This window comes from Pimephales promelas, chromosome 4 (assembly GCF_988280905.1).
Source record: "Pimephales promelas chromosome 4, fPimPro1.hap1.1, whole genome shotgun sequence".
Classification (NCBI taxonomy): Eukaryota; Metazoa; Chordata; class Actinopteri; order Cypriniformes; family Leuciscidae; genus Pimephales; species Pimephales promelas.
This window is the reverse complement of record NC_142772.1, coordinates 3,401,096-3,425,689: the sequence shown is the minus strand read 5'-3', so window position 1 is coordinate 3,425,689 and position 24,594 is coordinate 3,401,096. Positions and strand designations below refer to the sequence as shown.

At 39.2% G+C, this 24,594-nt stretch overlaps 5 protein-coding genes and 2 long non-coding RNA genes across 7 annotated transcripts; all 7 read left to right on the top strand.

Annotated features, from left to right (window-relative positions):
- The first annotated feature begins 463 nt into the window (after positions 1-463).
- LOC148981549 (uncharacterized) lies at positions 464-1,937 on the top strand. Its single transcript, XM_089129758.1, has 2 exons — positions 464-623; positions 1,288-1,937. Exons 1-2 carry the CDS (start codon positions 500-502, stop codon positions 1,935-1,937), a joined length of 774 nt encoding a protein of 257 aa, XP_088985884.1. The 5' UTR covers positions 464-499.
- Positions 1,938-2,520: 583 nt separating this feature from the next.
- On the top strand, positions 2,521-3,739 carry LOC148981548 (serine/threonine-protein kinase pim-2-like). The gene is made up of 3 exons (XM_089129840.1): positions 2,521-2,893; positions 3,059-3,235; positions 3,419-3,739. The coding sequence occupies exons 1-3, from the start codon at positions 2,635-2,637 to the stop codon at positions 3,610-3,612; spliced, it is 630 nt and encodes a 209-aa protein (XP_088985966.1). The 5' UTR covers positions 2,521-2,634; the 3' UTR covers positions 3,613-3,739.
- A 622-nt stretch (positions 3,740-4,361) lies between these two features.
- LOC148981547 (uncharacterized) lies at positions 4,362-5,749 on the top strand. The gene is made up of 3 exons (XR_016168213.1): positions 4,362-4,521; positions 4,644-4,736; positions 4,880-5,749. It is a non-coding gene; the product is annotated as an uncharacterized LOC148981547 (long non-coding RNA).
- A 4,811-nt stretch (positions 5,750-10,560) lies between these two features.
- On the top strand, positions 10,561-12,037 carry LOC148981546 (uncharacterized). The gene is made up of 2 exons (XM_089129757.1): positions 10,561-10,702; positions 11,367-12,037. Exons 1-2 carry the CDS (start codon positions 10,579-10,581, stop codon positions 12,035-12,037), a joined length of 795 nt encoding a protein of 264 aa, XP_088985883.1. The 5' UTR covers positions 10,561-10,578.
- A 583-nt stretch (positions 12,038-12,620) lies between these two features.
- Positions 12,621-13,700, top strand: LOC148981545 (serine/threonine-protein kinase pim-2-like). Its single transcript, XM_089129756.1, has 3 exons — positions 12,621-12,993; positions 13,159-13,335; positions 13,519-13,700. Exons 1-3 carry the CDS (start codon positions 12,735-12,737, stop codon positions 13,698-13,700), a joined length of 618 nt encoding a protein of 205 aa, XP_088985882.1. The 5' UTR covers positions 12,621-12,734.
- Positions 13,701-14,462: 762 nt separating this feature from the next.
- Positions 14,463-15,095, top strand: LOC148981544 (uncharacterized). Its single transcript, XR_016168161.1, has 3 exons — positions 14,463-14,613; positions 14,736-14,828; positions 14,972-15,095. It is a non-coding gene; the product is annotated as an uncharacterized LOC148981544 (long non-coding RNA).
- A 7,556-nt stretch (positions 15,096-22,651) lies between these two features.
- LOC148981543 (serine/threonine-protein kinase pim-2-like) lies at positions 22,652-23,896 on the top strand. The gene is made up of 3 exons (XM_089129839.1): positions 22,652-23,170; positions 23,336-23,512; positions 23,696-23,896. Exons 1-3 carry the CDS (start codon positions 22,912-22,914, stop codon positions 23,887-23,889), a joined length of 630 nt encoding a protein of 209 aa, XP_088985965.1. The 5' UTR covers positions 22,652-22,911; the 3' UTR covers positions 23,890-23,896.
- Positions 23,897-24,594: the final 698 nt, after the last annotated feature.

Here is a 24,594-nt window from a genome sequence, read left to right as displayed (position 1 = left end):
TTAATTGTGTCTCTCTTTTCAGGCTAGACATCATTATTAAAAAGAGTTTACATTAAATCCGATTAAACCTGTGTATTTGAGTGAAAGTATCTCAGTGTTTATTTTAGTGTTTTCATAGACGCATCGAATTTTCAGTTACGCATAAGCCCCGCCCATAGACTGACGGTGGCCCGTGACGCACAACCTGCAGCGCCCCCCCCCCCCCCCATAGAGTGACGGTTGCACGTGACTTACAACCTGCAAACCCCCCCTCCCCCCCATAGAGTGACGGTTGCACGTGACTCACAACCTGCAACCCCCCCCCCCATAGAGTGACAGTGGCACGTGTCGCACAACGTGCAGCTGTGGAATGTCTGGAATGTTCTATAGAACGTGACGTCACAGTCGAGTACTGGTCGAATAAAAGCTGAATTTCACAGACTTTCAAACATTCTCTTCATTGCTTTGCTGATAATTTTCTACTGGCATTTATTGCAGTGTAATTATTTAGCATTTCAAAATGGGAGCAAACTTTTCTTGTGTTAATTGTCGTGCGCATGATTCTGACAGTGTGGACAATTTACACATAAAGGAGAACGGCAAGAGGAGGAGGGCAAAAACCATCAAGACCAGCTCCAGTCAAGGTAAGTAAAAGGACCAAACATGATGTAGAATATGTAAAGTTCTGTTTTTAAAGGTTTATAAATAATAAAAACTTTTACTAGAGAATTCAGTAACATAATATGCTTGAAATATAATGGAAACTTCACATCTTTGATGACAGATATGTGAATTCATTTAAACAGACATTCAAATGTATTACGTCAAATTTTAGTGAATGTGAAATTGCTCACAAATTATAAATTATTACAAATTATGCCCAGTTGGCCAAATTCATTGTCTGAAAATGAAGATGTTGTGCTAATCAGATGAAAAATCAATGAATTCTACATTTGCATGTATGATTGCCTAAAGGGTTACCAAGCAACATCTGGATGGCCAAATTAAAATTTACACACACAACTATATTAAATTTAATGCAGGGGACTTGGTGTATGTTTTGAAATTTGAAGTATTTTTAATTTGAACTTAAACAGAGAACAGAACATTCTCGCCTGTTCTCACTGACCGACAACTGAGGAAGCAGAATGCACGAATTAGACCTGTGTGAATGCCCCCGAAAACTCGCTTCATTAATTACATTAGATGCACCAATATTAATGTCTAGTAATGAATATGGTTTTGGTTAATCTTTTATTAATAGAATTTGATTAAAACCATCTTTTGTTTTATCATTTCCCTCTTTAGATCAGACTTCTCAGCTTGTTCCCCGTACCATTGAGGCTGAAATCCTCAGCGTTGCAGTGGAACCAGGTCATGCTGAAGTCGATGACGAGTGGAGTGAAGACGCCTTCCAGGACTTAGTCGGAGATTCGTCAGAATGGTCTGCCGACGTCCTCAACGCTTTGAGCTCTGTCTCGATTCTTGACGTCCTCCAACCTACAGCCTGTGCCACATCTGATAGAGTTCCAGTCCTAGATGTGGCCACCTATAGAGCCAACGTCCGTCGAGTTCCAGCCCGACATGTGGCAGACTCCAGTGTGGACGTCCCCCAGGTCCCAGTCAGCACCACATCAGCTCCAGGATTGGAAACGGCTGACTGTTGTGTTGATGTTCCAGTCTGTGCCACGTCAGACTGGGAAGATGATGGCCCTCCAGACTGGGAAGATGATGGCCCTCCAGACTGGGAAGATGATGGCCCCCCAGTTCCAGACTGTGCCTCATCAGACTGGGAAGATGATGGCCCTCCAGACTGGGAAGATGATGGCCCTCCAGACTGGGAAGATGATGGCCCCCATGTCGCACCGACAGTAGACACTGTCTCTGAGAATGAGATTATCTGTAAGTTGACTGTCATGACTCCGACACAACACAATACAGACAAACTTGTGTTGTGATATTATATCTGTCTTTACTCATGTCAACTCAGGCAAAAAGCAGTTTTCATGTCAACTCTTCTATGTTTCTTTTAACAGACGTCGGTTGCTGGAGCTATAAAGTCGGCAAGAAGCTCGGGGAAGGAGGATTTGGAAGCGTTTACGCCGGGACTCGCTTGAAGGATGGCCTTAAGGTATCATTTAATTTACTTGCATTATCTATCAAAGTGTTCTTGCACGATCGTATATTCGAATAACTCTTCTTTTCAAGCATTCTCAGTGTATCTTATGTTCACTTCTTAGAGCACCTGACCTCTCAGACCTGTTTAAATTGTTAGGCTTGCTCTACATGATTAGAATTGAAATATGAACTGCACACACATTGGAAATAAAAAACTCAAATCCATTTTTTGTTTTGTTGATTAGGTGGCGCTGAAATTCGCTGATACCGAGGGTATTGAGTGGATCAACATTGTAAGTACTCTGTTTCTCTCAGTTCATTTTTCAATGGACAAACTGCTATTGTCTGTAGTTTAGTCGTGTTGTACATCTTTTCTCCATGTACAGTATAAGATCGTAATAATTGTCTTTCTTCTAGGAGGATAATCCTGAACCCGTTCCTCTGGAGATCGGTCTGCAAATTCTCGCCAACAAAGGCCCCAGGGTTCCCCAGATCATCCAGCTTCTGGACTGGGACGAAGAGCCAAATCAGTACATTATGGTTCTAGAGTTCCCTACACCCTGTGAGAGCCTGATCGAATATCTGGACCGGCACGACTACTACATCGACGAGAACGTGGCAAAGGTCATCATGCATCAGGCAGCAGTCGCAGCTCAAACATGCTGCCAACGTGGAGTGTTGCATCGCGACATAAAACTGGAAAACCTCCTGATCAACCCGGAGACGCTGGATGTCAAGTTGATTGACTTTGGATGCGGAGAAATCCTGACCGATGCGGGATACACGTCCTTTGCTGGTTTGTATTATTCTTCAGAGCTGTAATGTGGGTCTCAAACTTAGATGACTGGCCAGAAGCCGTCAAGGTCTTACAAAGTATCATGTAATGGGATCCACCATTGTGAATCAATAGCATCAAATCATTTCTTGCATGCTAATAAATACTTTTTTCTCTTTTTTGCAGGCACCGAAGAGTACTGCCCCCCTGAATATGAATCATACGGCTTTTATCACGGCAAACCAGCGACAGTGTGGTCACTCGGGGTCCTCCTGTTTACACTGGCGTGTGGAGAATTTCCATCTTCAGAAGACTTGGATATGCTAAATGACAACATCTGGACAAGAGATGGCGTATCACAAGGTTAGATCTACATTTCAGCAAAGATCACTTGCAATTCTAAATCATACAAAGTAGAACAAAGTAATATAAATGGTTGTGTGGGTAATGCAGTAATATTTAGATATTTCAGCTTAGACTCTTAATCAAATGGAGCGAGTGTGAAGTTTAAGGTAATAATAGGACTTCTCTTCTCTTTCTTCACAGAATGCTGCAAATTACTTTGCTCTCTCCTGCAAAGGAACCCAGCGAAGCGGCTTGATTTGGATGTTGTCTGTCTCCACAAGTGGTTTAAGTACTTCGAATATAGATTTTATGAAGAAAGATCTGAAGACCTTCTACCGAAAGACTTGCCACCCGCTGTTCAGGATTTTTTAAAACTCTTTATAAATAAACAATAGATTTGACTTTTAAACAACTACATTGTCCACAGAAAATCTATTAAAACTTAATTTCGTGTCAAAATATTGTGATCAAAAAATTTCACAGACTTTCTCCTTTGAACTTTACTATTACTAATTGCGTCATGACCAAATACAACCAGAAACAATTGTTCAGTCTTGATTGTGAAAGTTAATTCCTCGCGACCTGTTTTCAATTGGCTGAGCAGCGCACGAAACAGGCATTTTTCTCAATTCCCGCTATGAGAGGAATGGGAAAGTTGCCCTCCGCATTATGGCGGCGCCTTACGCATTATTACGGCGTACGACATGTATGACGTCATTGACATTATTTAAAGCAAAAAGTGACTCTAAAAAATATAACACCAAGCGATGTGTAATTGCTTTGCATCTCCTTTCGAATACAAGATTCAAATTACTAGACAAAAAATGATATCCTGAGAAAAGTGTATTTTAAGGGGTATAACTCACTAGACCTCCATTTTCGTTATGTGAGCGCCCTCATATGTAAACAGAGTGGAACTGCAACCAGTTCTCCCCATACTAGTGTTGTCAAAAATATCGATATTTTTCAAGGTATCGCATCAAAGTTAGAAATTCTAGTATCGTGACAACACTACCCCATATTAGACATTCTCTGCTTCGATCTTCAACTCCACAGAGATTGTAATTCACTTGTTATTCTGTATCATAAAAAAAACAGAACAAACAAACAGTGCACATCGTCTCCTTCCACAGACTGACAGACTCGTGACGAGGCATCGGGACCCAGGTTGAGACATCCTTTCCAGTGATGTATTAGCAAGATGAACCGCTGCAACCTAAGAGTCCGCCGGGTCAATTGAGAGGAGGTTTGGGGACTATTGAAGGCTATTGGTCGCTGTAGATATCAAACTGCCTCCCATCAAGGTAATTCCTCTATTTTTCCACCACCCAGACCACAGCCAAACACTCTTTTCCTGATGTGGAGTAATTTAGTTCTGCTCCTCGTAATGTCCTTGAAGCATATGCTATTGCTCTTTCCCCCTCAGGTGTTTGCTGGGTGAGAATAGCTCTCAGTCCCACATCACTGGCATCAGTATTCACCTGAAGAGGTTGGTTGAGGTCAGGCTGCATCAATACAGGTGGGTCTTGCTACAGAATTTGCCAGGACCTTCTCCATAAGCCTCTGGAAGGGAATGCAGCATTTCTGAGCCGGCATGGAACGGGATTGGAATAGCCCCTGGTTGGTGATAAATGCGGTTTTCTCTTTACTCTCTTCCTCCAGATCCACCTGCCAGTATCCTGACTGCAAATCCAATGTGCTGAACCAGGTGGCGCCATCCATGGATTCCAGGATGTCATGAATAAGCGGCATTGGATAAGCTTCAGGTATGGTGTTTCTGTTAAGTCTCCTATAGGCCACACAGAACCTGGGGACGAGGACTACGGGTGATGACCATGGAGAGAAGGATGGCTCAATGATGCGGTCACTTGCTGGCTCAATAATAACTGGAAACCATCAGATCTCCTTTGAGGCGTGTCATGATCTGTTGAAGAACGAAAACTAAATCATCATGATTGTCTTTCACGATAATGAAGTATTTTTTTAGTGAGACACTGAAATGTCAAGGATTCAAAAATAGACTCTGACACATTTAAAGGGATAATTCATCCAAAAGTTAAAATTCACAACTACCACTTTGACACTTTAAAAAGTTCATAAAGAGATTGATGAGCGGTTCAGTCCAAAACTTTTCTGAAAAGACTGAATCGCTTTGAATTTAGGCTTTTATTCTGAAGATCTTTTATGTGGACCGTCATGAGGGTGAGTGATTTAGGACAGATTTTTGGGTGAACTATCCCTTTAAAACGTGTCACCTGAGCTGTATCGGTGTTTATAGACGTAAACCATTGTCGGTAACGATATAAAAGTGTTCGATATAGCGCTCAATATTTTCATTAAAATGTGCACGCTTCGCCCGTAGATCTTGGTTCATTTGAAGTTCAGTTTCAAGACTCACACTTATTTAAAATTAATTTTTCTTTTAATAAATTATCATTTTTTAAATCAAGGAAAAGTCTCTAGCATTTCTTTCTTTTTCCTGTATCGAAAACGTACGAACCGCGACACCACTGTGTCCTATCAAACCGAACTGTGAATTTTGTGAACGTACACCCCTAATTATTACAGTTGCTGATCTACCTCAAAGTTTGCCATTGTTCTACGTTTACACTTATTTTTATTGCACACATTTTGTAACATTTTAAGTTCAAGAGTTTCTTTAACACACACTTTTTAAAACATAAAGAACTTTTCTACTTCACTTTGACAAAAAGAAAGAAATGAAACATTATAACGTGATAGATTTTTTAGCTATGTCGCACAGCACTACTCTAAAGAGACGAGCATTTTGATAAATATACGCTCTATTTCATATTTATTATATTTTTTTACTTAAACTGTTGTCTTTATCATTTAATGTATGTTTTAATAAATCTGCCAATAAAACATGTTATTACAGCCATGTCTAAATGTTTACATTTCAACAATGAATTAGAGTAGAACGAATCATTAAATAGTTAATATAGAACTGCCTTATGTGCAGTTTAAATGTTTAAATTAATTCTACAGTTCCATTTGCACTTGATTGTTGATTATTAAATAAATGTAATTGATTATTAAACTATTGTTGTTGTAGATTTTTGGCCAATGAAAACTTTCATTTAGGTGTTTCTGTAAAAAAAAAAAAAAAAAAAGTAGGGATGTCACGATCCGATCAAGACAAGTGATCGGAAATCGGGTCCGATCACGTGGTTTCAAGTAATTACGTGAGGCATAAAACAAATATATGGCCTATAGGCTATGTTTTAATAATATGTAAATAATAATGGTGTTAGATGTTAGACCAGAGGTCAAAGTCCCGGTTTTGTGAGTCCTGTCCCAGGAAATGTCCGCATTTTACAGCGTCTTCAAACAAAAACAAAAAATACAGTGCAGAAAGCCCGACTTATATCAGACTGCTGGTTGTCAGAACAGTCGTGTAGTTATGATCCTTTTTCACCAACAGAGGGGATGCGCGAGCTACAGTGATACTTGGTTGAGCTCCTTTACTTTAACATGAAGACATAGTAAAACATTCATAACTAGCTATAACAGACATCCATAAACATAACACAGCTAAAAGGATTCAGTTTACAATACAGGAATATATATATATATACATAATAATTTTGTTTTAAAGACAATATTACTTAATAATTTTACTTTTATGAATATGAAATGTACCTAATAAAATCACAAGACATAAAATTAACAGATGCATTTTTTTATTTATTTTTTTAAATGCTATTTAATAACATCTTTGGTAAAATCATCAAGAAGTAATAATCTTCAGACATTTTTTTGGAATGGTAAAATTAAAAAAAGATGTATTTTTTCTGGCTGATCTGAACAAAATGAGCTATTTTAATCAAATCCATACATGTTGATAAAGTATAGCTAATTACTAACACAAATATAATGAAGAACTTTTCACTATTAATGTCCACCCGGCTAAATGAATACGGTCAATAATTTTATCCCTTAAAACTCATCTTTGATCACCGAAATGACATATTTAAACGTTCTCCTGTGGAATAAAATTATTCATGCCTTAAAGCTCGAATGTAACTCTATCCTTGTTTCATTAAGTAGCTCATGAATATTCCAATGAGCCCCGCCTCCACTCACTCATCCTCTACTAGTCGATGTATCGCATATAACACAAAAAAAATAAAAATAAATATAGCTGCAAGCAGCAATTACCGGGGCCAAGTTAGACGACAAAACATGCCAACATGTGTCAGAGCAACTGCAGCAAGGAGGAATTGAAGACATTTAGGGTGCTTCTCAATATCCCTCCTCGTCTCCTCGCTCTTCCGTCCTCCCTCCTATGACCCGGAAACCGATCGAGCTCAGCCATCTTGAAGGACATCTCAATTCTCTAATTGCACCGAGGAGTCGAGGATCGAGGAGTGAGGAGGCTTCCTGAGGAGTCATAAGCGAGGATACAATTGTGAATAGTACAGCAGATGTGATTACACAGTACTGTAGCCTATGTCTAAAGGGCTAAATATGGTTAATACCTAAATGTAACTTTATATAAATTCACAACAACATATATCAGTCAGTTTCCTGTAGGCCTATAGGTCAAATATCATTACTTTGTCTATCTGATTCAACTATGTGTATTAATATTTTTTAAATATACAAAAAACATATCTTCTGTGAGTGAAGAGTGAAGCCCAACTGAACATCTGGATGTTTTAATCTTTAGTCCAGATAACTCCACTGTCTATAACGTTTATTTAAATAAACAAATTTTTACACTTACTTATTTTACACTTATTTTTACAGTTATTTTTCAAAAATGTGCAGACAGTGGAGTCATACCGGACATATGGAAAACATCAACAGTAATACCCATCCCTAAAACAAAATCTCCTAAAGACCTTAATGAATTTAGACCAATTGCACTGACTTCCCTGTATAATGAAATGCCTTGAAAAAATCGTAAAAGACATAATCATCCCCCTAACTGTAGACAAATTAGATCCATTACAATTTGCATATCAAGAGGGCAAGGGGGTAAAGTATGCAAAGCTGTTCATTCTTGACAGGGTGTATAAACATCTTGAGAAACCTGCCTCACACGTAAGAATTTTATTTGCTGACTTTAGTTCAGCTTTTAACAAAATGCAGCCCCATATCCTAATCGAACGATTAGACTCACATTTTTAGTTACCCGAGCACATCTTATTATCAGTTTTAACATTTTTAACAAATAGAAGGCAGCAGGTATATGTAAATGGTGAAATGTCATCTGTCATCGTGTCTCTCCTCAGGGCTGTGTGCTTTCACCCTTGCTGTTTATATTATACACCGACAACTGCAGGTCATCTTGGGAGAACAGCTATTTGGTAAAGTTCTCAGACGACACAGGCCTGATGTCCCTATTACAGGACAACCAATCTGATCACAATAATGCCCTCATGGAACTTGTCAGATGGTGTGAGGATAGCTTCCTTGACTTAAATGTGTCAAAAACTAAAGAAGTAGTCAGATTTTAGGAAGCATAGTGAAGAACCGAAATTAAGTCAATGAAAATGTTCAAATAGTTCAAACATATAAGTACTTGGGCACAGTGTTTGACTCACAACTGAAATTCAGTGAGAACACTGATAGCATTATTAAGAGAGTAAACCAAAGGAAGCTTAACTCTTTTGGGGTCTGTAAAAGAATTTGATGTTCATTCTATCAGGCCTTCATTGAGAGTCTACTAACGTTTTCTTTTCTGTGTTGGTTTAATGGACTAGCTGTGAAAGATAAAAAAAAAAAGTTTGACCAACATTGTTAGGTATGCTCAAAAATCACTGGACGACTGGACTGACACGAGCTGTCAAAAAGGCAGAAAGAATACTGTGTCAACCAGATCATGCACTCAGTGAAGAATTTGTTGTCATGCAGTCAGGTCGGCGGTATTATGTGCCAAAACGGAAAACTAACCGCTATGCTACCTCATTCATTCCTTCTGCTATAAGACTTCTAAACGAAAATACATAAATATATGGAATTGGTTCTTGCTTTCCACTGCTCTGTTTAGTCAATGGCAGGTGAATGTGTGTGGGTGTGTGTGATACTGGATGGTAAACTAGTGAGTAAATATGTGGATGTGAGTATTTATTTCTTTTATTCATTGTGTGTTAATGCATTTTAACTAAATTATAGATGGGTTGACTGTAAAGCTGAATTGCCCCTTGGGGACTAATAAAGGTATCTGAACTGAACTGAAATACCTAAAAATTAGTAAAAGTCGGGACGGTTTGTTTCCAGCGTCGTTTTATGATATTTCGCCGTATATCCTTCTCTCCCAATTGGACGCATCAGGAACAACCCACATAAGGCTCCAGTGTATGCTCAAACGCTGTATTCTGCTGTCAGGCCGTTAGATGGCGATGAAACACTTTAGACCAGGGGTCTCCAACAGGTGGCTTGCGTCGCGAGCGAGCTACCAGTATAATTAGCATTAAACTATCTTATTCACGGTGATTAAAGATTATTAAACGAAAGGATTGAAAACTTGATAAACCACCAAAGGTACATGGCGATATATTTACCAGGTAAATCGGCATAAAAAATAAAAGAAGAAGAATAAAGGAGTAAAACGGCGCACTTTTTCTTGAAGTCCGTTAACCGTGAACTAGGTTGGCTCAGCTGATGTATTTAAACTTTTGTACAGTCTGTGATTTAATTTTAAATCTATAATTCGAGTAAGTAAGTTTTGGTTTAATCAACCAAGAGTTCAGTGTTTGACGGTAATAACCAGGCAAATTCAGTGGCAGCACAAATGCAGATTTGAATGTTCGATCGCTCTGTGATCGTAGTAGCCCTAATGGTTAATTTTTGTCAAATGTTTAGTCGTTGTCAAATGTTTTAGACCAAAACCTTGTCAAATGTGTAGTTGTTAAATTGTGTGTTTGTTTGAATCGAGATCGCTATCTTTTAATTGTGTCTCTCTTTTCAGGCTAGACATCATTATTAAAAAGAGTTTACATTAAATCCGATTAAACCTGTGTATTTGAGTGAAAGTATCTCAGTGTTTATTTTAGTGTTTTCATAGACGCATCGAATTTTCAGTTACGCATAAGCCCCGCCCATAGACTGACGGTGGCCCGTGACGCACAACCTGCAGCCCCCCCCCCCCATAGAGTGACGGTTGCACGTGACTTACAACCTGCAACCCCCCCCCCCCATAGAGTGACAGTGGCACGTGTCGCACAACGTGCAGCTGTGGAATGTCTGGAATGTTCTATAGAACGTGACGTCACAGTCGAGTACTGGTCGAATAAAAGCTGAATTTCACAGACTTTCAAACATTCTCTTCATTGCTTTGCTGATAATTTTCTACTGGCATTTATTGCAGTGTAATTATTTAGCATTTCAAAATGGGAGCAAACTTTTCTTGTGTTAATTGTCGTGCGCATGATTCTGACAGTGTGGACAATTTACACATAAAGGAGAACGGCAAGAGGAGGAGGGCAAAAACCATCAAGACCAGCTCCAGTCAAGGTAAGTAAAAGGACCAAACATGATGTAGAATATGTAAAGTTCTGTTTTTAAAGGTTTATAAATAATAAAAACTTTTACTAGAGAATTCAGTAACATAATATGCTTGAAATATAATGGAAACTTCACATCTTTGATGACAGATATGTGAATTCATTTAAACAGACATTCAAATGTATTACGTCAAATTTTAGTGAATGTGAAATTGCTCACAAATTATAAATTATTACAAATTATGCCCAGTTGGCCAAATTCATTGTCTGAAAATGAAGATGTTGTGCTAATCAGATGAAAAATCAATGAATTCTACATTTGCATGTATGATTGCCTAAAGGGTTACCAAGCAACATCTGGATGGCCCAATTAAAATGTACACACACAACTATATTAAATTTAATGCAGGGGACTTGGTGTATGTTTTGAAATTTGAAGTATTTTTAATTTGAACTTAAACAGAGAACAGAACATTCTCGCCTGTTCTCACTGACCGACAACTGAGGAAGCAGAATGCACGAATTAGACCTGTGTGAATGCCCCCGAAAACTCGCTTCATTAATTACATTAGATGCACCAATATTAATGTCTAGTAATGAATATGGTTTTGGTTAATCTTTTATTAATAGAATTTGATTAAAACCATCTTTTGTTTTATCATTTCCCTCTTTAGATCAGACTTCTCAGCTTGTTCCCCGTACCATTGAGGCTGAAATCCTCAGCGTTGCAGTGGAACCAGGTCATGCTGAAGTTGATGACGAGTGGAGTGAAGACGCCTTCCAGGACTTAGTGGGAGATTCGTCAGAATGGTCTGCCGACGTCCTCAACGCTTTGAGCTCTGTCTCGATTCTTGACGTCCTCCAACCTACAGCCTGTGCCACATCTGATAGAGTTCCAGTCCTAGATGTGGCCACCTATAGAGCCAACGTCCGTCGAGTTCCAGCCCGACATGTGGCAGACTCCAGTGTGGACGTCCCCCAGGTCCCAGTCAGCACCACATCAGCTCCAGGATTGGAAACGGCTGACTGTTGTGTTGATGTTCCAGTCTGTGCCACGTCAGACTGGGAAGATGATGGCCCTCCAGACTGGGAAGATGATGGCCCCCCAGTTCCAGACTGTGCCTCATCAGACTGGGAAGATGATGGCCCTCCAGACTGGGAAGATGATGGCCCTCCAGACTGGGAAGATGATGGCCCCCCAGTTCCAGACTGTACCACGTCAGTCTGGGAAGATGATGGCCCCCATGTCGCACCGACAGTAGACACTGTCTCTGAGAATGAGATTATCTGTAAGTTGACTGTCATGACTCCGACACAACACAATACAGACAAACTTGTGTTGTGATATTATATCTGTCTTTACTCATGTCAACTCAGGCAAAAAGCAGTTTTCATGTCAACTCTTCTATGTTTCTTTTAACAGACGTCGGTTGCTGGAGCTATAAAGTCGGCAAGAAGCTCGGGGAAGGAGGATTTGGAAGCGTTTACGCCGGGACTCGCTTGAAGGATGGCCTTAAGGTATCATTTAATTTACTTGCATTATCTATCAAAGTGTTCTTGCACGATCGTATATTCGAATAACTCTTCTTTTCAAGCATTCTCAGTGTATCTTATGTTCACTTCTTAGAGCACCTGACCTCTCAGACCTGTTTAAATTGTTAGGCTTGCTCTACATGATTAGAATTGAAATATGAACTGCACACACATTGGAAATAAAAAACTCAAATCCATTTTTTGTTTTGTTGATTAGGTGGCGCTGAAATTCGCTGATACCGAGGGTATTGAGTGGATCAACATTGTAAGTACTCTGTTTCTCTCAGTTCATTTTTCAATGGACAAACTGCTATTGTCTGTAGTTTAGTCGTGTTGTACATCTTTTCTCCATGTACAGTATAAGATCGTAATAATTGTCTTTCTTCTAGGAGGATAATCCTGAACCCGTTCCTCTGGAGATCGGTCTGCAAATTCTCGCCAACAAAGGCCCCAGGGTTCCCCAGATCATCCAGCTTCTGGACTGGGACGAAGAGCCAAATCAGTACATTATGGTTCTAGAGTTCCCTACACCCTGTGAGAGCCTGATCGAATATCTGGACCGGCACGACTACTACATCGACGAGAACGTGGCAAAGGTCATCATGCATCAGGCAGCAGTCGCAGCTCAAACATGCTGCCAACGTGGAGTGTTGCATCGCGACATAAAACTGGAAAACCTCCTGATCAACCCGGAGACGCTGGATGTCAAGTTGATTGACTTTGGATGCGGAGAAATCCTGACCGATGCGGGATACACGTCCTTTGCTGGTTTGTATTATTCCTCAGAGCTGTAATGTGGGTCTCAAACTTAGATGACGGGCCAGAAGCCCTCAAGGTCTTACAAAGTATCATGTAATGGGATCCACCATTGTGAATCAATAGCATCAAATCATTTCTTGCATGCTAATAAATACTTTTTTCTCTTTTTTGCAGGCACCGAAGAGTACTGCCCCCCTGAATATGAATCATACGGCTTTTATCACGGCAAACCAGCGACAGTGTGGTCACTCGGGGTCCTCCTGTTTACACTGGCGTGTGGAGAATTTCCATCTTCAGAAGACTTGGATATGCTAAATGACAACATCTGGACAAGAGATGGCGTATCACAAGGTTAGATCTACATTTCAGCAAAGATCACTTGCAATTCTAAATCATACAAAGTAGAACAAATTAATATAAATGGTTGTGTGGGTAATGCAGTAATATTTAGATATTTCAGCTTAGACTCTTAATCAAAGAGAGCGAGTGTGAAGTTTAAGGTAATAATAGGACTTCTCTTCTCTTTCTCCACAGAATGCTGCAAATTACTTTGCTCTCTCCTGCAAAGGAACCCAGCGAAGCGGCTTGATTTGGATGTTGTCTGTCTCCACAAGTGGTTTAAGTACTTCGAATATAGATTTTATGAAGAAAGATCTGAAGACCTTCTACCGAAAGACTTGCCACCCGCTGTTCAGGATTTTTTAAAACTCTTATAAATAAACAATAGATTTGACTTTTAAACAACTACATTGTCCACAGAAAATCTATAAAAACTTAATTTCGTGTCAAAATATTGTGATCAAAAAATTTCACAGACTTTCTCCTTTGAACTTTACTATTACTAATTGCGTCATGACCAAATACAACCAGAAACAATTGTTCAGTCTTGATTGTGAAAGTTAATTCCTCGCGACCTGTTTTCAATTGGCTGAGCAGCGCACGAAACAGGCATTTTTCTCAATTCCCGCTATGAGAGGAATGGGAAAGTTGCCCATATGGCGGCGCCTTACGCATTATTACGGGGTACGACATATATGACGTCATTGACATTATTTAAAGCAAAAAGTGACTCTAAAAAATATAACACCAAGCGATGTGTAATTGCTTTGCATCTCCTTTCGAATACAAGTTTCAAATTACTAGACAAAAAATGATATCCTGAGAAAAGTGTATTTTAAGGGGTATAACTCACTAGACCTCCATTTTCTTTATGTGAGCGCCCTCATATGTAAACAGAGTGGAACTGCAACCAGTTCTCCCCATACTAGTGTTGTCAAAAATATCGATATTTTTCAAGGTATCGTATCAAAGTTAGAAATTCTAGTATCGTGACAACACTACCCCATATTAGACATTCTCTGCTTCGATCTTCAACTCCACAGAGATTGTAATTCACTTGTAATTTTGTATCATAAAAAAACAGAACAAACAAACAGTGCACATCGTCTCCTTCCACAGACTGACAGACTCGTGACGAGGCATCGGGACCCAGGTTGAGACATCCTTTCCAGTGATGTATTAGCAAGATGAACCGCTGCAACCTAAGAGTCCGCCGGGTCAATTGAGAGGAGGTTTGGGGACTATTGAAGGCTATTGGTCGCTGTAGATATCAAACTGCCTCCCATCAAGGTAATTCCTCTATTTTTCCACCACCCAGACCACAGCCAGACACTCTTTTCCTGATGTGGAGTAATTTAGTTCTGCTCCTCGTAATGTCCTTGAAGCATAAGCTATTGCTCTTTCCCCCTCAGGTGTTTGCTGGGTGAGAATAGCTCTCAGTCCCACATCACTGGCATCAGTATTCACCTGAAGAGGTTGGTTGAGGTCAGGCTGCATCAATACAGGTGGGTCTTGCTACAGAATTTGCCAGGACCTTCTCCATAAGCCTCTGGAAGGGAATGCAGCATTTCTGAGCCGGCATGGAACGGGATTGGAATAGCCCCTGGTTGGTGATAAATGCGGTTTTCTCTTTACTCTCTTCCTCCAGATCCACCTGCCAGTATCCTGACTGCAAATCCAATGTGCTGAACCAGGTGGCGCCATCCATGGATTCCAGGATGTCATGAATAAGCGGCATTGGATAAGCTTCAGGTATGGTGTTTCTGTTAAGTCTCCTATAGGCCACACAGAACCTGGGGACGAGGATTACGGGTGATGACCATGGAGAGAAGGATGGCTCAATGATGCGGTCACTTGCTGGCTCAATAATAACTGGAAACCATCAGATCTCCTTTGAGGCGTGTCATGATCTGTTGAAGAACGAAAACTAAATCATCATGATTGTCTTTCACGATAATGAAGTATTTTTTTAGTGAGACACTGAAATGTCAAGGATTCAAAAATAGACCCTGACACATTTAAAGGGATAATTCACCCAAAAGTTAAAATTCACAACTACCACTTTGACACTTTAAAAAGTTCATAAAGAGATTGATGAGCGGTTCAGTCCAAAACTTTTCTGGAGAGACTGAATCGCTTTGAATTTAGGCTTTTATTCTGAAGATCTTTTATGTGGACCGTCATGAGGGTGAGTGATTTAGGACAGATTTTTGGGTGAACTATCCCTTTAAAACGTGTCACCTGAGCTGTATCGGTGTTTATAGACGTAAACCATTGTCGGTAACGATATAAAAGTGTTCGATATAGCGCTCAATATTTTCATTAAAATGTGCACGCTTCGCCCGTAGATCTTGGTTCATTTGAAGTTCAGTTTCAAGACTCACACTTATTTAAAATTAATTTTTCTTTTAATAAATTATAATTTTTTAAATCAAGGAAAAGTCTCTTTTCGCATTTCTTTCTTTTTCCTGTATCGAAAACGTACGAACCGCGACACCACTGTGTCCTATCAAACCGAACTGTGAATTTTGTGAACGTACACCCCTAATTATTACAGTTGCTGATCTACCTCAAAGTTTGCCATTGTTCTACGTTTACACTTTTTTTTATTGCACACATTTTGTAACATTTTAAGTTCAAGAGTTTCTTTAACACACACTTTTTAAAACATAAAGAACTTTTCTACTTCTCTTAAAAAAAAGAAAGAAATGAAACATTATAACGTGATACATTTTTTAGCTATGTCGCACAGCACTACTCTATAGAGACGAGCATTTTGATAAATATATGCTCTATTTCATTTGTATTATATTTTTTACTTAAACTGTTGTCTTTATCATTTAATGTATGTTTTAATAAATCTGCCAATAAAACATGTTATTACAGCCGTGTCTAAATGTTTACATTTCAACAATGAATTAGAGTAGAACGAATCATTAAATAGTTAATATAGAACTGCCTTATGTGCAGTTTAAATGTTTAAATTAATTCTACAGTTCCATTTGCACTTGAGTGTTGATTATTAAATAAATGTAATTGATTATTAAACTATATTGTTGTTGTAGATTTTTGGCCAATGAAAACTTTCATTTAGGCGTTTCTGTAAAAAAAAAAAAAAGTAGGGATGTCCCGATCCGATCAAGACAAGTGATCGGAAATCGGGTCCGATCACGTGGTTTCAAGTAATATATCACGTGAGGCATAAAACAAATATATGGCCTATAGGCTATGTTTTAATAATATGTAAATAATAATGGTGTTAGATGTTAGACCAGAGGTCAAAATCCCGGTTTTGTGAGTCCTGTCCCAGGAAATGTCCGCATTTTACAGCGTCTTCAAACAAAAACAAAAAATACAGTGCAGAAAGCCCGACTTATATCAGACTGCTGGTTGTCAGAACAGTCGTGTAGTTATGATCCTTTTTCACCAACAGAGAGGATGCGCGAGTTACAGTGATACTTGGTTGAGCTCCTTTACTTTAACATGAAGACATAGTAAAACATTCATAACTAGCTATAACAGACATACAAAAACATAACACAGCTAAAAGGATTCAGTTTACAATACAGGAATATATATATATATACATAATAATTTTGTTTTAAAGACAATATTACTTAATAATTTTACTTTTATGAATATGAAATGTACCTAATAAAATCACAAGACATAAAATTAACAGATGCATTTTTTTATTTATTTTTTTAAATGCTATTTAATAACATCTTTGGTAAAATCATCAAGAAGTAATAATCTTCAGACATTTTTTTGGAATGGTAAAATTAAAAAAAGATGTATTTTTTCTGGCTGATCTGAACAAAATGAGCTATTTTAATCAAATCCATACATGTTGATAAAGTATAGCTAATTACTAACACAAATATAATGAAGAACTTTTCACTATTAATGTCCACCCGGCTAAATGAATACGGTCAATAATTTTATCCCTTAAAACTCATCTTTGATCACCGAAATGACATATTTAAACGTTCTCCTGTGGAATAAAATTATTCATGCCTTAAAGCTCGAATGTAACTCTATCCTTGTTTCATTAAGTAGCTCATGAATATTCCAATGAGCCCCGCCTCCACTCACTCATCCTCTACTAGTCGATGTATCGCATATAACACAAAAAAAATAAAAATAAATATAGCTGCAAGCAGCAATTACCGGGGCCAAGTTAGACGACAAAACATGCCAACATGTGTCAGAGCAACTGCAGCAAGGAGGAATTGAAGACATTTAGGGTGCTTCTCAATATCCCTCCTCGTCTCCTCGCTCTTCCGTCCTCCCTCCTATGACCCGGAAACCGATCGAGCTCAGCCATCTTGAAGGACATCTCAATTCTCTAATTGCACCGTGAGGAGTCGAGGATCGAGGAGTGAGGAGGCTTCCTGAGGAGTCATAAGCGAGGATACAATTGTGAATAGTACAGCAGATGTGATTACACAGTACTGTAGCCTATGTCTAAAGGGCTAAATATGGTTAATACCTAAATGTAACTTTATATAAATTCACAACAACATATATCAGTCAGTTTCCTGTAGGCCTATAGGTCAAATATCATTACTTTGTCTATCTGATTCAACTATGTGTATTAATATTTTTTAAATATACAAAAAACATATCTTCTGTGAGTGAAGAGTGAAGCCCAACTGAACATCTGGATGTTTTAATCTTTAGTCCAGATAACTCCACTGTCTATAACGTTTATTTAAATAAACAATTTTTTACACTTACTTATTTTACACTTATTTTTACAGTTATCTTTCAAAAATGTGCAGACAGTGGAGTAATACCGGACATATGGAAAACATCAACAGTAATACCCATCCCTAAAACAAAATCTCCTAAAGACCTTAATGAATTTAGACCAATTGCACTGACTTCCCTGTATAATGAAATGCCTTGAAAAAATCGTAAAGGACATAATCATCCCCCTAACTGTAGACAAATTAGATCCAATACAATTTGCATATCAAGAGGGCAAGGGGGTAAAGGATGCAAAGCTTTTCATTCTTGACAGGGTGTATAAACATCTTGAGAAACCTGCCTCACACGTAAGAATTTTATTTGCTGACTTTAGTTCAGCTTTTAACAAAATGCAGCCCCATATCCTAATCGAACGATTGGCCTCACATTTTAAGTTACCCGAGCAGATCTTATTATCAGTTTTAACATTTTTAACAAATAGAAGGCAGCAGGTATATGTAAATGGTGAAATGTCATCTGTCATCGTGTCTCTCCTCAGGGCTGTGTGCTTTCACCCTTGCTGTTTATATTATACACCGACAACTGCAGGTCATCTTGGGAGAACAGCTATTTGGTAAAGTTCTCAGACGACACAGGCCTGATGTCCCTATTACAGGACAACCAATCTGATCACAATAATGCCCTCATGGAACTTGTCAGATGGTGTGAGGATAGCTTCCTTGACTTAAATGTGTCAAAAACTAAAGAAGTAGTCATAGATTTTAGGAAGCATAGTGAAGAACCGAAATTAAGTCAATGAAAATGTTCAAATAGTTCAAACATATAAGTACTTGGGCACAGTGTTTGACTCACAACTGAAATTCAGTGAGAACACTGATAGCATTATTAAGAGAGTAAACCAAAGAATATACTTACTGAGGAAGCTTAACTCTTTTGGGGTCTGTAAAAGAATTTGATGTTCATTCTATCAGGCCTTCATTGAGAGTCTAGACTAGCTGTGAAAGATAAAAAAAAAAAGTTTGACCAACATTGTTAAGTTATGCTCAAAAATCACTGGACGACTGGACTGACACGAGCTGTCAAAAAGGCAGAAAGAATACTGTGTCAACCAGATCATGCACTCAGTGAAGAATTTGTTGTCATGCAGTCAGGTCGGCGGTATTATGTGCCAAAACGGAAAACTAACCGCTATGCTACCTCATTCATTCCTTCTGCTATAAGACTTCTAAACGAAAATACATAAATATATGGAATTGGTTCTTGCTTTCCACTGCTCTGTTTAGTCAATGGCAGGTGAATGTGTGTGGGTGTGTGTGATACTGGATGGTAAACTAGTGAGTAAATATGTGGATGTGAGTATTTATTTCTTTTATTCATTGTGTGTTAATGCATTTTAACTATGGATGGGTTGACTGTAAAACTGAATTGCCCCTTGGGGACTAATAAAGGTATCTGAACTGAACTGAAATACCTAAAAATTAGTAAAAGTCGGGACGGTTTGTTTCCAGCGTCGTTTTATGATATTTCGCCGTATATCCTTCTCTCCCAATTGGACGCATCAGGAACAACCCATATAAGGCTCCAGTGTATGCTCAAACGCTGTATTCTGCTGTCAGGCCGTTAGATGGCGATGAAACACTTTAGACCAGGGGTCTCCAACAGGTGGCTTGCGTCGCGAGCGAGCTACCAGTATAATTAGCATTAAACTATCTTATTCACGGTGATTAAAGATTATTAAACGAAAGGATTGAAAACTTGATAAACCACCAAAGGTACATGGCGATATATTTACCAGGTAAATCGGCATAAAAAATAAAAGAAGAAGAATAAAGGAGTAAAACGGCGCACTTTTTCTTGAAGTCCGTTAACCGTGAACTAGGTTGGCTCAGCTGATGTATTTAAACTTTTGTACAGTCTGTGATTTAATTTTAAACCTATACTTCGAGTAAGTAAGTTTTGGTTTAATCAACCAAGAGTTCAGTGTTTGACGGTAATAACCAGGCTTTATTCAGTGGCAGCACAAATGCAGATTTGAATGTTCGATCGCTCTGTGATCGTAGTAGCCCTAATGGTTAATTTTTGTCAAATGTTTAGTCGTTGTCAAATGTTTTAGACCAAAACCTTGTCAAATGTGTAGTTGTTAAATTGTGTGTTTGTTTGAATCGAGATCGCTATCTTTTAATTGTGTCTCTCTTTTCAGGCTAGACATCATTATTAAAAAGAGTTTACATTAAATCCGATTAAACCTGTGTATTTGAGTGAAAGTATCTCAGTGTTTATTTTAGTGTTTTCATAGACGCATCGAATTTTCAGTTACGCATAAGCCCCGCCCATAGACTGACGGTGGCCCGTGACGCACAACCTGCAGCCCCCCCCCCCCCCCCCCCCATAGAGTGACGGTTGCACGTGACTTACAACCTGCAACCCCCCCCCCCATAGAGTGACAGTGGCACGTGTCGCACAACGTGCAGCTGTGGAATGTCTGGAATGTTCTATAGAACGTGACGTCACAGTCGAGTACTGGTCGAATAAAAGCTGAATTTCACAGACTTTCAAACATTCTCTTCATTGCTTTGCTGATAATTTTCTACTGGCATTTATTGCAGTGTAATTATTTAGCATTTCAAAATGGGAGCAAACTTTTCTTGTGTTAATTGTCGTGCGCATGATTCTGACAGTGTGGACAATTTACACATAAAGGAGAACGGCAAGAGGAGGAGGGCAAAAACCATCAAGACCAGCTCCAGTCAAGGTAAGTAAAAGGACCAAACATGATGTAGAATATGTAAAGTTCTGTTTTTAAAGGTTTATAAATAATAAAAACTTTTACTAGAGAATTCAGTAACATAATATGCTTGAAATATAATGGAAACTTCACATCTTTGATGACAGATATGTGAATTCATTTAAACAGACATTCAAATGTATTACGTCAAATTTTAGTGAATGTGAAATTGCTCACAAATTATAAATTATTACAAATTATGCCCAGTTGGCCAAATTCATTGTCTGAAAATGAAGATGTTGTGCTAATCAGATGAAAAATCAATGAATTCTACATTTGCATGTATGATTGCCTAAAGGGTTACCAAGCAACATCTGGATGGCCAAATTAAAATTTACACACACAACTATATTAAATTTAATGCAGGGGACTTGGTGTATGTTTTGAAATTTGAAGTATTTTTAATTTGAACTTAAACAGAGAACAGAACATTCTCGCCTGTTCTCACTGACCGACAACTGAGGAAGCAGAATGCACGAATTAGACCTGTGTGAATGCCCCCGAAAACTCGCTTCATTAATTACATTAGATGCACCAATATTAATGTCTAGTTATGAATATGGTTTTGGTTAATCTTTTATTAATAGAATTTGATTAAAACCATCTTTTGTTTTATCATTTCCCTCTTTAGATCAGACTTCTCAGCTTGTTCCCCGTACCATTAAGGCTGAAATCCTCAGCGCTGCAGAGGAACCAGGTCATGCTGAAGTTGATGACGAGTGGAGTGAAGACGCCTTCCAGGACTTAGTGGGAGATTCGTCAGAATGGTCTGCCGACGTCCTCAACGCTTTGAGCTCTGTCTCGATTCTTGACGTCCTCCAACCTACAGCCTGTGCCACATCTGATAGAGTTCCAGTCCTAGATGTGGCCACCTATAGAGCCAACGTCCGTCGAGTTCCAGCCCGACATGTGGCAGACTCCAGTGTGGACGTCCCCCAGGTCCCAGTCAGCACCACATCAGCTCCAGGATTGGAAACGGCTGACTGTTGTGTTGATGTTCCAGTCTGTGCCACGTCAGACTGGGAAGATGATGGCCCTCCAGACTGGGAAGATGATGGCCCTCCAGACTGGGAAGATGATGGCCCCCCAGTTCCAGACTGTGCCTCATCAGACTGGGAAGATGATGGCCCTCCAGACTGGGAAGATGATGGCCCCCCAGTTCCAGACTGTGCCTCATCAGACTGGGAAGATGATGGCCCTCCAGACTGGGAAGATGATGGCCCTCCAGACTGGGAAGATGATGGCCCCCCAGTTCCAGACTGTGCCACGTCAGTCTGGGAAGATGATGGCCCCCATGTCGCACCGACAGTAGACACTGTCTCTGAGAATGAGATTATCTGTAAGTTGACTGTCATGACTCCGACACAACACAATACAGACAAACTTGTGTTGTGATATTATATCTGTCTTTACTCATGTCAACTCAGGCAAAAAGCAGTTTTCATGTCAACTCTTCTATGTTTCTTTTAACAGACGTCGGTTGCTGGAGCTATAAAGTCGGCAAGAAGCTCGGGGAAGGAGGATTTGGAAGCGTTTACGCCGGGACTCGCTTGAAGGATGGCCTTAAGGTATCATTTAATTTACTTGCATTATCTATCAAAGTGTTCTTGCACGATCGTATATTCGAATAACTCTTCTTTTCAAGCATTCTCAGTGTATCTTATGTTCACTTCTTAGAGCACCTGACCTCTCAGACCTGTTTAAATTGTTAGACTTGCTCTACATGATTAGAATTGAAATATGAACTGCACACACATTGGAAATAAAAAACTCAAATCCATTTTTTGTTTTGTTGATTAGGTGGCACTGAAATTCGCTGATACCGAGGGTATTGAGTGGATCAACATTGTAAGTACTCTGTTTCTCTCAGTTCATTTTTCAATGGACAAACTGCTATTGTCTGTAGTTTAGTAGTGTTCGACATCTTTTCTCCATGTACAGTATAATCATAAGAATTGTCTTTCTTCTAGGAGGATAATCCTGAACCCGTTCCTCTGGAGATCGGTCTGCAAATTCTCGCCAACAAAGGCCCCAGGGTTCCCCAGATCATCCAGCTTCTGGACTGGGACGAAGAGCCAAATCAGTACATTATGGTTCTGGAGTTCCCTACACCCTGTGAGAGCCTGATCGAATATCTGGACCGGCACGACTACTACATCGACGAGAACGTGGCAAAGGTCATCATGCATCAGGCAGCAGTCGCAGCTCAAACATGCTGCCAACGTGGAGTGTTGCATCGCGACATAAAACTGGAAAACCTCCTGATCAACCCGGAGACGCTGGATGTCAAGTTGATTGACTTTGGATGCGGAGAAATCCTGACCGATGCGGGATACACGTCCTTTGCTGGTTTGTATTATTCTTCAGAGCTGTAATGTGGGTCTCAAACTTAGATGACGGGCCAGAAGCCGTCAAGGTCTTACAAAGTATCATGTAATGGGATCCACCATTGTGAATCAATAGCATCAAATCATTTCTTGCATGCTAATAAATACTTTTTTCTCTTTTTTGCAGGCACCGAAGAGTACTGCCCCCCTGAATATGAATCATACGGCTTTTATCACGGCAAACCAGCGACAGTGTGGTCACTCGGGGTCCTCCTGTTTACACTGGCGTGTGGAGAATTTCCATCTTCAGAAGACTTGGATATGCTAAATGACAACATCTGGACAAGAGATGGCGTATCACAAGGTTAGATCTACATTTCAGCAAAGATCACTTGCAATTCTAAATCATACAAAGTAGAACAAATTAATATAAATGGTTGTGTGGGTAATGCAGTAATATTTAGATATTTCAGCTTAGACTCTTAATCAAAGAGAGCGAGTGTGAAGTTTAAGGTAATAATAGGACTTCTCTTCTCTTTCTTCACAGAATGCTGCAAATTACTTTGCTCTCTCCTGCAAAGGAACCCAGCGAAGCGGCTTGATTTGGATGTTGTCTGTCTCCACAAGTGGTTTAAGTACTTCGAATATAGATTTTATGAAGAAAGATCTGAAGACCTTCTACCGAAAGACTTGCCACCCGCTGTTCAGGATTTTTTAAAACTCTTTATAAATAAACAATAGATTTGACTTTTAAACAACTACATTGTCCACAGAAAATCTATAAAAACTTAATTTCGTGTCAAAATATTGTGATCAAAAATTTTCACAGACTTTCTCCTTTGAACTTTACTATTACTAATTGCGTCATGACCAAATACAACCAGAAACAATTGTTCAGTCTTGATTGTGAAAGTTAATTCCTCGCGACCTGTTTTCAATTGGCTGAGCAGCGCACGAAACAGGCATTTTTCTCAATTCCCGCTATGAGAGGAATGGGAAAGTTGCCCTCCGCATTATGGTGGCGCCTTACGCATTATTACGGCGTACGACATGTATGACGTCATTGACATTATTTAAAGCAAAAAGTGACTCTAAAAAATATAACACCAAGCGATGTGTAATTGCTTTGCATCTCATTTCGAATACAAGATTGAAATTACTAGACAAAAAATGATATCCTGAGAAAAGTGTATTTTAAGGGGTATAACTCACTAGACCTCCATTTTCGTTATGTGAGCGCCCTCATATGTAAACAGACTGGAACTGCAACCAGTTCTCCCCATACTAGTGTTGTTAAAAATATCGATATTTTTCAAGGTATCGTATCAAAGTTAGAAATTCTAGTATCGTGACAACACTACCCCATATTAGACATTCTCTGCTTCGATCTTCAACTCCACAGAGATTGTAATTCACTTGTAATTCTGTATCATAAAAAAACAGAAC